The 13,091-nt window shown below is 45.4% G+C and overlaps 1 protein-coding gene across 2 annotated transcripts in view; it reads right to left on the reverse strand.

The window, feature by feature from the left end:
* MED13L (mediator complex subunit 13L) overlaps nt 1-13,091 on the reverse strand; it is a 964,037-nt gene that overhangs the window by 159,006 nt on the left and 791,940 nt on the right. For both annotated transcript variants that reach the window (XM_085634904.1, XM_085634903.1), the window contains exon 18: nt 1,067-1,246. In XM_085634904.1, the coding sequence (XP_085491030.1) occupies nt 1,067-1,246 (180 nt within the window). The remainder of the gene's footprint in view (nt 1-1,066; nt 1,247-13,091) is intronic.

Consider the following 13,091-nt stretch of genomic DNA (forward strand, 5'->3'; position numbering starts at 1 on the left):
GATCATATCCAAAAACACTTTTTTAAAACCGGGAGCACACACAAAGTGCAAGACCCATCAGCACCTTTGATTAATTGAAAACCCCTTCACCGGACAATCAACGTCAGCCCCCTCTCACTTATCAACTTCAGTTTCCTTTTTACCAAGTATAGAACAATATATCCATCTTTTTCCTGACATATGAAGGCTTAGGGAAAGGTAGGTGGTGGTGGAATGTATTCTTGATTGATAATTATCATGCTGGGGAACTATTTCTAAAAGTTAAGGAACTATGTCTCTTATAGAACACCTCTTAAAATTGTTGGAGGAATAGATTTGGAATTATATAAAACAGTACTGAAATTGTAACTGTGCTTAATCATAGCAACAATAACTTTGCTTAGGGAATAGTGACAATAAGCACTGACAAAAGCATTAGATTTTCTGCATGGATAGTAGATGGGTTTTGTCAAATTCACAATCACAGAAAAGGTACAAGTAGAGGCAAGAGCAGTACAGTCTCCGAACTCAAAATATTACAGAATAAGCATGAATGCAAGCTTCCCTCACCCATGCAACAGAAACAATGGCCAGCAGCAGTTCAAGCATTCCATCTACAGAAGTTAAAGCAGAGTCCACAACAGTTCAAGATGGAGCCACCCATTATGTACACAGAAAGAAAGGAGTGCACAAAACATGAATATTCTCAGTTGTGCATAAACTTTGAGGCAGCCCTACCTATAGTTTAACATAATTTGTAACAAATTTCTAGGTACTGCTTCTGCAACAAATATGAGCACAACCTTTTCGATTGATTGATATGTTTACAACAGCTAAATTACTACAACTAAATACTCAGTGAACACAGCTTTTCTATATGCAACACTAACTGAACCTAAAACACATGTAAATACTAACGAGAGTGGTGATTTTTTAAATTTAATCCACCACTTCAAGAGGCAAAAGTATCTCAACTAAAATATTTTTGAGAAGCAATCTCCTAGTAAATCACCACAATCTAAAACAGACTGATTATAGTAACCCCTGCATAAACCAAATCTTAGCACCATTTGTGAGGCAGACATACCATAAGTTCCACGTCCTGCCATCTTGTGGAACTGCTGCCATGTAAGCGGCCCTTGGACGTGTTGAATATTATCCCATGTCCGTCCTGTCCTCTTCTTCTGAATTGCATCCTGAAGGAAAGGTTGTAAAGAAAGCAGCATGCGTACCACGTCATGCGAGGAGAGTAGGCTGATGTCAAGAACTGAAAAAGATGTACACAAGAGAGTCAATTATCAATGAAATGATATGGTAAAGGCTGTAAAATAATTTTGAAACTACTGCCAAGAAAACTACCTAATTCATTATCTCTTTTTGCTGACTCAGTTTTTCAACTGTTTAAACATGATAAAATACTGCAGAGGTCAAGCCAGCCTGCTAGATTAGTCTGTGCAATTGTACTCAATACAAGTTTGTATTCAACACATGTTTGAGCTTCCTATCAATGCTGCTTCCCCATATTCAGGTACCACACTAAAATGATGACAAAGTCAACTGTTCAATATGTGCCAGCAAGATTAGAGTTATGGGTATCTTCATGTAACAAATGTAAAATGTGTGCTGTCTTTAATATCAACTATATATCAACACAATATTTGGCACTCCATGGATCCCAGACGATGGAAACTTTTTCGTCATGTTTTCATATGTGATGTGGCTGCTCATAAGCTAAGGAACTCTTTCCTCTGTGGATTATATAGGGCTTTGCTTTTCTCCTATGTCAGACCTTTGGTCAGTGTAGAAATCATTGGTAAATGCCCTTTCTCAGTAATGGTGTACATGTTAGTTGACCCAAAAAGGCTGCATCCAATAAATGTCTCCTCGGTTTACTAAAAGTACAGCTGGCACAAGGACCTGCCATTTTTCATTAGATTCCAATCAGCTTTTCTAAAGAGTGCATACCCACTGTACCTCTCCTGATTAACACCTTCATTTGAATCTATCGTTTTTGCTGAAATGCATTACGATTTAATGGCCTTCGGTAAAGATCTTATGTCACACACCTGCTTCCGTTTGCCTGCACCAGCGATAAACTGCACCTCCCTCTTTCTCAACGAGTCAGGCTCTCTGTGTTCACCTCAGATCCCAAGGACCTCATCTTGGAGTCCCACAAGAATCATCGAGCAGCCCCACACTGTTCAAAATTAACAGGTTTCCTTCAGTCACCCCTTATCTGGTAGACTATATCTAGCCACAGAGCCCTTACTGTGGAATTTCCCCAGGCGTCAAACTGGATCCGCAAGATTTTTCGTGAGCAGTACCCCTGCGCACTGATAAATGGCGCTGATGGGCTCCATGACCTACGTCGGTGTCGTCCGTGCCACAAGTGGCGTTGCGGTACCTACATGGGCGCAATCCAGGCATGCGGAGGTCAGTTACTTTTCAAGATTTTCCATGCCAGAAGCGCAGACCCATGAAGAACACGGACCACTGTTGTGTCAAAACTAGGGGCCTGAAAGAGGTCAGCCCTGTCCCTAGAAATCCGTTCGCAGACCAGGGAGGATGAGTGGGTCGGTAAGGAATCTGCAGCTAGAAGGTAAGTAACTTTTTCATCTGATAGATACTTCTAGCCTCCGATTCCTTACCTTAGAATAGATACCCAGGCAATACCATCCCCGGAGGGCCTGCAACCTAAATTTCATACGAGAAAGTCCTGCAGGTCTGAACAAGCAAAGTGCCCATCCCTGCGGACCTGCTGATCCAGACAGTAAGGTTTGGAGAACGTGTGCAGGGAAGACCATGTTGCTATCTGGTAGATATCCAGGACCAGAACACCACATGCAAGCACTGTGGTCACTTTACCTCTGGTGGAATGAAACCACAAACCTTCAGGAGGTTGGTTCTGGGCCAGTGCATTGCAGATTTTGATGCAGAGCAAAACCCATCTGAAGATGGTCCACTTCTACACTGTCCGACATTTCTTTGCACCAACAAACCTCGTGAAGAGTGTCGTCCATCCGGAACTCATGGGTGCAGTTAAGGTAAGGTGTAGAATGACAACGCTCTTTTTGGGTCCACAGGGCGGAGTTACTACTCTTCTTTAGCAGGATGTGGAGGAGCATACATGTTAGGCAGGGTGGTAGATTGGCCTTCATGAAAAGTAGTGAGTTTTGGTGGGAGGCCTGTGTGAAGCACCACTTTGTCAAGATGGACGAAGAGGCAAAGCAGCTTAGATAAGGCCTGCAGCTCACTTTCTCTCGGGCAGATTTAAATGTCACAGGGAAGGCTGTTTTCAAAGTGAGAAGCCTGAGGGGACAATTGCTTAAAAGCTCAAAAGGAGCGTAATCAAAAAAGTTAAAACCAAATTAAGGTCCCATGGAGGTATAATGAATGGAGGAAAGGAGGAAAGAGATGAGTAAGACCCTTGAGGAACCTATGAACAATAGGGGACTTGAACGACAAGGGTTGATCAGGCAACCGGTTGAAAGCAGAAATGGCAGATAGATAGCCCTTAAGAGTGCCCAGAGCAGAGCCCTGCTGGGCAAAATAAACAATGTAACCAGAAACTCAGAAAGAGGGGCATCAACTGATTTTTGTGCACAGCATGGCACAAATGTATTCCAACGGCATATGTAAACTGTCGTGGTAGAGGGACGCCTGGCTGCCAAGATGACATACAGACTTCGGGAGGAAGGTAAAAAGTGGTCAACCTTCACCACTCAATCTCTACGCAAGAAGGCGGAGAATGGACAGGTTTTGGGTGGAGAATCCTCCCTTGCTGCTGCGATAGAAGATCCTCCTGAAGAGTCGGCCTGACCAAAGGGTCATGGCAAATAGATTTAACCAAGGCTCTCACCACTGTTGAAAGAGAACTTGCACCACCTCCAGATGGAGGCGCCATTTGTGATCCTACCAGATGTTGCACCACCATAGAAATACCCTGGCATTCCAGAGATGCATGGCCTCTTGACAAAGGGTCCAAGACCCCATCCGCTCTCTTTGTTGCAACACCACATGGCGGTGGTGTTGTCTGTGAACACTTGTACCAGCTTTCCCTTGATGGAGGGTATCAAGGCTTTCAATTCCACTTGAATCATCCAGAGTTCCATCCAACATGTTGATGTGGAGTCCGGAGTTTGCTGGAGATCAGAGTCCTCTGATCTCCACCTCTCCCAGATGACCACACCATCCCAGGAGTGATGCTTCTGTCACTACTGTGACATCTGGGTGGGAAAGGGAGAGGGGTCTGCCTCTGACCCAATCGCAGTTCATTAGTCACCACTGCAGATCGTTCTCTTTCAGAGAGATTCCCCTGATGCTGTGCCCACTGGAACTTCAGGTCCCACTGCAGAGCCCGCATATTCCATCTGGCATGTGTCACTAGCAGAAGGCCATATGGATCAGCAGCCTCGGAGTCCATTTTACCGAAACACAGGACACAGGCTGAAATATCAGTATCAGCCTGAATATCCTGGATTCGCTGCTCTGGAGGCTAGGCCCAAAACTGCACTATGTCAGAACAGTTCCGATAAAAGGGAGAGACTGAGAGGTAATCAAGTGTGGCTTTCGCACTTTGATAGTGAACCCCAGCGAGTGCAGACGTTATCCCCAAGTCTGGAGGTGGGAGACGGCAGCATGGGGCGAGCCCGCCTTAAGAAGCCAGTTGTCAAGGTAGGGCAAGACTGGCACCCTTGACTGCTGCAGATGGGATGCAACCATCGCCATCACCTTGGAGAACACCCGAAGGGCGCAGGTAAGGCCTAAAGGAAGCGCAGTGAACTGAACGTACTTGTGGCCTACCATAAGCCACAAATGGTGCTGGTGGGCAGGACGGGAATATAAACATAAGCGTCCTGCAAGTACAGCACTACCATCCAGTCACCTGGGTCCAAGGCACACATGCCCTGAACCAACATGAGCATTTTGAATTTCTCCTTTTTAGGTCTCGCCTAGGCAGCGCGCATGCGCTGCACAAGGAGATGACCTTTAGAAATCGGTCATCTCCTTTTCAAGCACACTCATGCTTGTGGTGGCATCCACCTTGCGGGAGCGAGCAGCAGCGTGCCAACCATCTATTACCATGGCCGTGTGCCGCTGCTCCCACTCCTGCTAGGGACAAGCTAGCACGAGTGCTTTAAAACAGCTTGTGCTTGAAAAGTGCAGACCACTTGTTTTAATTTTAAGTGCCTTCCGTCACTGTTTGAGAGTGCGTGGTTGTTTCCTAAGGGACTTTGCCTTTGCCGCCAGTCGCTGTTCGTTCTTCACATGCGTGCGCTTCCCTCTCACCGTGTCTTCCTCGGCGAGTGCGTGGTTGTTTCCTCGTAGAGTTTACTTTTGTTTCTTCCGTGTTAGTGCCTTCTAACTTAACAAGATCTCTTGCTGTTTGCCTTTTAGGAAAAAAGTACTTTAATCCGGCTAATACTGGGGCCCCTTACTCTTACTTCTTAATCATAAACAGTGACGTGCATGTGTTTGTGCACGTCAGCACGCATTTCAGCATACACTGAGCAAAACAAATGTATTCAGCTACCTACAGCTCAGCACAAGAACACAGTATTGTCTAGTATTAAATTTAGATTATGTTCGCGGAAACTAAGTGAAGGAATTCACTACACTAACAAGGATTTCACCTACCCAGAGCAGCGGTTGTTCTTTCTGAGTGGGGCTTACAGAAAGAAATACGTAGATAATGTATTAAAAACCGTGGATCAACCCCATCTTTCTTTTAAGGTTTTCTGAAAAGTACTGTTTTGGAAGTGAGCTTGGTTTCCCAATCTTCCTTGAAGTAGCTCCAGGGGGATTATTTTTTGAGTGAATAGCACTCGTTCCCCTAGGATCTCCCCCTCAATCCGGCTTTGTGTTGCTTCGAAACCAATGGTTCATATGAAAATGCCATTCTCCGAGCAGGAAACTGCTTGAGGTCTGAAGAGGTTTAGAATGCCCCCTTTAAGTCGCAAACGTTCAGGTACCCCACCATGCTAGCTAGCCCTTTAAACTGTCTGCAGCCCTTTCATTGGTAAACCCGGAGCTGCCACTATCGCATGCAGTGTGTGTGTGTGTGTGTGTGCTGCAGCAAAAAGATCTTTACATTTCTTTGTTGCACAGCCAAGTTCTGATCTAAACACTACCTACCTACTCCAGAGTGAGAATGAGCATTTTTCTCAAAATTAAGAATTACATTATTAGGCGTCTAATGCACTACAGTCTAGTGTGGACTGTTTTATAGTCACAGACTTGCGGTAAGTTTGAAGGTGCTGCCCTGAATATCCTACAGCAAATGTTTCGTGCTGGAGAATGTCAGTCAGAGATGCGGTGCGTGCATTTCTACTAGTGGCTGTCGGCTTTCTGGCTGCGGAACTCTCATGTTGTTGATGGATACCCTGCCGCAGGCGCTAGGCAGACCTCCTGTAAAATACCCTCAGGCAGGCATTTGTCCCAATGACATGAACCCCAACCTCTAGGTGGACGCGTAGAGTACCTGCCGCACGGAAAGTGAAATGGGCCAAGTGGCAAAAGCCTTTTTCATGGTTGTTCTGCCCTTCAAATAGTGACGTTTTACTGTTATCTGATAATCTGCAGTTGCACAAGCAAGCCACTGCGTTTATAAATTAGCGCATTTGTAGATGTGCCCGGCCCTAGCAGAAAAAGTCTATGCGTTGAGCTCACTAGAGAGCAATAGCTTTTCTGAAAAAATAGCTTTCTTTTTGCAATGCACAGATGTCCATTACAGAGTTGCCCTACTGCTTCAGAAACAGTGTCCAGACCTTTTAGTTTAAAACCATTCCTCAGTTAATGCATTTCATCCTTTGATTGGTGTTTCACTGAAACGTTCTTGCCTGCTCTGTCAGAACAGGAAATTAATCAATAGTTCTAACTACATTAATTTTCCTGTGTGGTCACATTGAACACAATTAGTCATACACAATTGTAACTTTCACAAGTGTGAGGAATATCAATGGAGAAAACATATGCGCTAAACATGGTGCAGACATAGACATTCATTCAGATTACCTTTCATAAATACATATTATGTTGTCATTTTTGGCAGCTATCAAATCAAAGGAATGGCCTAAAGTTTTCTCAGAATTCTTTTACAAGAAAAAGTGTACTTTACACCATGGTGGTTCCTTTATTACCTCAAATTATAAAGGAATTACAGTCACTTCAGGACGTGGAAACAGAAATAGAAAAATTATCTCATGCCCTTAAATGAAAGAAGGTGCCACAGATTTACTGTGTACAACAAAATTCCACAACTGCGTGCCTATATGAAATTGCTTATCTGTTCGCCAAACTGCCACACTTGTTTTGGGTTGCATGCTGTATATCTAGATTGGGAATAGACTAGATAATTAGACTGCAAATTCAACCAGAGTTTTAGTAAAACATTGAACTACTGGCATACTTTAGCACCGATTTCCATTTAGCTATATATTATCTACAAGTACACAAGTATTTGTTTTAAATTCCATTTTGTTGGAGACATGTTTCTAAGCTATAAGATATAACAAATGTTGGAATGTGAGGTCAAAATTATGTGAATAGTTTAGCTGCATTCCACAGATATTAAATGGCACCTGTTACAAGAAACTGAAAGTTAGTTGTGGCAAAATAACACATTGTTAAATCTGTATGGCGCACTCTTGACTCGTTTAACATTTATGATGAGGTGAAAATACCAGCTCATACTTTTAAACCACACACAAGAGGGCGACTAGGACGAGGTTGCGCAATGACCCCGTGCATTTTCTTCGCATTTGGGTCATTTCATATCCTCCACCTCCACTCCCCCCTCCCTCCCTGCACCTTTGCTCCCACCTCCAACTCCACTCCCCCCTCCCTCCCTCCACCTTTGCTCCCACCTCCAACTCCACTCCACTCCCCCCTCTCCCTGCACCTTTACTCCCACCTCCACCTCCACTCCCTTCTCCCTTCTCCCTCCACCTTCACTCCCTCCTCCTCCACTGTCCCACCTTCACTGCTCCCTCACTCCCTCCCTCCACCTACCGCATTTGGTTTCTTTAGGATCGGGGTAACACACCTTTGGAGGCGGAGGTTTGGACCACCAAGCTCTCAGAGGCAGGGTGCTAGGTAAGGTAGTTGGGGTTCACAGGTACGGGAGATGGCGGCCTATTGAGAGGAGCCTCTTTGTTGGGTTGTGACCAGGTACTCAAAAGGACGTTAGTGAGGGAATTACTGAACAGGAGTAAGGGTTCCAACGTGGAGACTCCCTTTTGCAGCACCTCCATCAAGAGATTAGTCTTGACTGCCACCGTGGGCAACTGAAGGTAAATCCCCTCAGCCGGCCTATGCACCACCATTGAGTATTATTCTCCCTCCTCCATAGCCATGGAAGGGGGAGAAAGCAGACCAGCACCCGGAGAAGTATCCAGGCCGCTGTCCTCACCCAGATCCTCACACCAGCCCACATTCTTATCATCATAGGCCTGGTATTCTAAAGGGGCCGTGATCTCTCCCATTTTTCTACTAGGCCTAGCCAATGAAAATAAGGCTCGGGTTCCAATCTGGGAGGCAGGGCTCCTGTCGGCGTCAGATGACGCCTCTCTGGCTCCGTGTCGGGGATGACGATGGGCAGAGGGATGACGATGGGGACGGTGCTGGCAGAAGCGTCGGGGCAGTCGCCAGGTAAGGTCGAGAAAACGCGACCGGTGCCAGTACGAATCTAGGAATGGATTCATGGGGCCTCATCTGAGCTAGGTGTGGAACCAGAGGGAGCCCCTTCCAACCCCTCGTACACGAAAGTACACCGTCTAAGTCGGACTGCGCAAAAATTCGGGGCATTGCCACATAGAACTCTTAGCTGGGCAGGGGTCCATCTGGCCTTCGGAAATATGGGAAAGAGCAGAGTTGGCCCAGGCGCAGGGTCTGGAGAACAAGGCCTTGAACGCCGAGGCTCCCTAGATGGTCAGCTGACGGACAAGGGGAAGACGAAAAATACTTTGACTTCTTACTCTTCTAATTATGCCTCCTACCTGAAAGCCAGACTACTTTGAGCGGGATGAAGAGGACTTCGGACTCCACAAACAATCCAGGGACCTGTCCCCTCGAACAGGATCTCGACCGCCACAGGATCACATGCTGGGCTGCTAGTAGCTTCAGGGACAGCTCTCTCAAAGACTTCGGAGCCAAAGCCCGGCAATCAGAGCACACCTTGGTGTCGTGGTTGCACTCCAAACACATAAGGTGTGTCTCCCCGTCGCTAACATGGGCCAGTGACAGGAGCCGCAGGGCTTAAGACCCGACCTGTGTTGAGGACATCCTCGCCAATCCAGGAGGTAAACCTCAAAAGTCGTCGACAAAACATTAAAAAAAATTTTTTGCCATAAAGTGAAAAAGGGAAGCTCTTCCCTGGATCAGCACTGACCGGTGCAGAAAGAAAATAACTGATGTCAGCGCACCTGGCAGAGTAATTACGTGGTTCTGGAGTCCTGGTGATTTAGACGCCCTCCGGACGCCGTATTCATTAGGCAGTCCTGTCCGCCCCCCTCCCCCGGAATTTCTACTTTCCTCCCTGATCGAGATAATCAGGATCATGGATCCCTCGTGACCTGTAATTTTTCATTTTCAAGTCCTTTCTTGTCGTATGTGAACCGAATACAATTTCACTAATTCTTGACACCTGACCAGTTACTACGCCTTCATGGCCACGAGTTCAATCTCGTCTACCAAGATTCACTGACTTTGATTGCCCTGACCGGATTCAGCCCCTCGCCCCCTGCCACCTAGTCCCAGAATCACATTGGACCCTGTTTCTCCACCGTTTCCTAGCCTAGAACCTTCATCCATTTAGCACTGTGATGAATAATTCAACCCTGTCCTGACGATGATCCCAATTTAATCAGGATCGAAACGCCGTCGACCTTTCAGCTTAACTGATGGCTTTATGGTTCTTTAAATTGATGTATAAATTATTTTTATAATGTTGAAATTTGAATTCAGAACCTTGTAATTATTGTTCCATTATTCACTTTCACTTCACGTTGCGCCGTCCCTTGCTGATCTCACCTTGTCACTTGCGTCGCCGTCTTCGTGTCACATACACTTTAAGCACCAAGTACAAGTCCGGGTTGTCTTTATGGTATATCAATTTGACGTACAGTGCTGCTATTACTGCTTCAATTGTTTTTGGATTATTTAAATTTATACATGTCCTTATGTAAGTAATTTTTCTAATTTAATACAGTATGTCTTTTCTCAAATCATTCTCTTCTTGAGTCTTCCCTATCTCTTCTGTAATGTTTTTTACATGCAAATTATTTGTCTTTGTCGAATGATACCAGTTGAGAGTTGTTGTTGTTTCTTACATTATTACCCTATCTCAACGAGGTTTACGGGTTACACTCCTGTTGTTTTTTCTAAGCGCACCTGGGAGGCGCATATATATGTACAGCAGCATATCTTCTAGCACACCTGACAATGGACACTGAGCTGATCAATGCCACCTACCAGCATGCAGAGGTACTGCTCAGGAAAAACCTTCCGGATCCAGGCTGACCCCTGGGGAAATTCTAATGTAAGGAAGCTCTGGCTAGGTGTCTATGAGATATGCAGGACTCCTCTGAGTCGCATCAGATCCCAAAGAATTAACATCTACACTGACATGAAGCTAATTTTTTCCCTCTCAGACGACACTGTCCCCACCAAAACAAACTTCAAACAATGCATGAGCAGCGTGGCCAATTGGATGGAAGAAAAGTGCCTCAACCTCTACACAGACCTTGAGACTACCTGGTGGCCTGCCGATCTTGTACCAACACTCACCCCAACTGACCACGCTAAGAACCGAGGGCTCATCCTGAACACCAACTTCACCATGAAGTCCCAGGCCAATGCTGTCCCTTCCTTATGTTTACACATCCTCCACATGTTATATAACATTTTCAAGTTTCTCCGACTGGAGACCAGACATACCATCACACAGGCCCTAACCACAAACAGATTAGACAAAGGAAATGCAGTCTACACGGACATCCCAACCAATCTCCTTCACAGTCTTCAAACCATCCAAAACGCAGCCAATAGATTTGTCCCTGACCTTCCATGCCAAACCCACACCACACCCCTGCGGAGAGAGCTCCACTGGCTCTCCATCCAGAAGCACTGCCAGTTCAAACTACTCACATGCATTCAAGTCAATACACAACACGGGACCCACATACCTCAACCACCAGCTTCTCTTCCACCAATCCATCACACAACTTGACTCAGCATCATTCTCACACACCCTACATCCACAGAAGCAGAACGAGAGGTCGATCATTTTCCACCAAGCTGTCAAATCCTGGAACAACCTTCCCCAACACATTAGGGCCTTCTCCTCACTTCTTGAACTCCGCAAGAAGGTATAGACCTGGCTATTCAATTAGTCTTCTTGCAGAACCATTGAGACTGCCTGCATTCAGGCTCAGCCTCACCACATGCCTACACTCACCTACTCAGTGCCTGGATACCCTCACAGGTGACAAGCGGTGCTGTACAAATTCACTTAAAATTACCTACTTTTCAAAGTAAGGAAATTTTCACTGCATACCATATCCGTGTGTCAACTATGATTCGAGGTTTGTTGAACACCTCTTGGTCCTCTTCAACTCTGGCTTCATTGTTTTTAGGTCTCGCCTGACCCAGTGCTTGCGCTGGACTGGCGAGACTTAAGGGCTTCAAAAAATGCTACAGCTTGCAGTGCATGTGTGCGGGCGCGCGCATGAGCAGAGGCGCCATATGGCATTCCTCATGCTCATTAAGCGTATCGCTCGCCACGTGCTTGATCTTCCTCGTTTTTTACTTTCAGCGCGCACATGCACACACAACACCCGGGCTTGCACACCCCCTCACTTTTACTTTTGTCGACTTGTTGTTTTAGGAAGGAGAAGTTAAATGGATCCAGTACGCCAATAGATTAATTCCCAGTATGTCATTCTAGGCTATTTCCTGAGCAATGCAGCGTTTTGTCTGTGTTTTATTTCTGTCGTTAACATTCAAAGGCACATTGTACTGCTCGCTTCCCTGTTTCTAGATTCCTCATGGAAAAGCGAGATTTTTAACATGTACTTTTTTCCTTAGGACACCGTTTCCCCCCACATAACATGGCGACTTAAGCGTCCCCATCTTTGATACGAGCTCTCTGGGGCCTCGTTTACTGGTAGGAGGAAACAAGACATCTGCCGATGTTCTGCAGATGTTTCGTCCGCTCATTTCTTGGTTCCCACCACCTCATATGGAGACAGATAAAACAAGCATTGGCATAGCCAATAGGTCTTGCATTTGGGACCTTATAAGTGTTTAGCCATGCAACAGTTGGTGTTGTTGCACCAAGGATATTCTGCTGCATAACTAAATACTTATAAGGTCCCAAAAGCGAGACCTATTGGCTATGCCAATGCATGTTGGCATTGTGCCCAGGATGAGGGTCGCCAAGGAGGTCTTTTATTCTCCCCTTCAGTCTTGCTCCTATCAGCTTTGAAAATCAAGTCTACTTCCCATCATCCCACTCATCTCAGCAGCATCTCAAATGCTTTTACAGTTGCTCTGGAGAACTATTTATTTGATCTTTTTGCTGACTACAGCAAGCTTGGTCAGTGAAGTCTTTATCAGTTACAGTGGGACACTTTGAATTACTTTTTCAATTTGGATATCAACACCCTTGAAATTTATCTTTGCTCATAAAGATGGAGAGCTTTTCAAATGTCTCTGCTTACCTGGCCACATGTTGAAAAACCAACCCAGTTCTTAATATGTAAAAGGAGTAAGTGCAGTGGTCCAAAGTTTTTTTCTCCTTCGGAGCCTGCCATCATTAGCAAATGATGCGAAGGATTGCCAAATATCAAGACAGCCCTTTGGGGGTTCATTAACAGCACTGCTTTCTCTCTGTGTAACTGGTTTCCTATCTCCATTTCACTCCTTTTTTTCCTTTCCTGCGTTTCTTTCTCCCTTGCAAGGATTCCCTGTCTGATGGTGAAGTGTTTTACCATGGATTAGTGTTTAGGTGTCTTAATTGTTACAAATATGGAGCAGTCCTTCTTGCGACTATAGTTTACTCTTTTTACCAAAACGCCAAATAAGCTAAAGTGAAGCCTTAATTTTCCTAATAT

This window comes from Triturus cristatus, chromosome 11 (genome assembly GCF_964204655.1).
Source record: "Triturus cristatus chromosome 11, aTriCri1.1, whole genome shotgun sequence".
Lineage (NCBI taxonomy): Eukaryota > Metazoa > Chordata > Amphibia > Caudata > Salamandridae > Triturus > Triturus cristatus.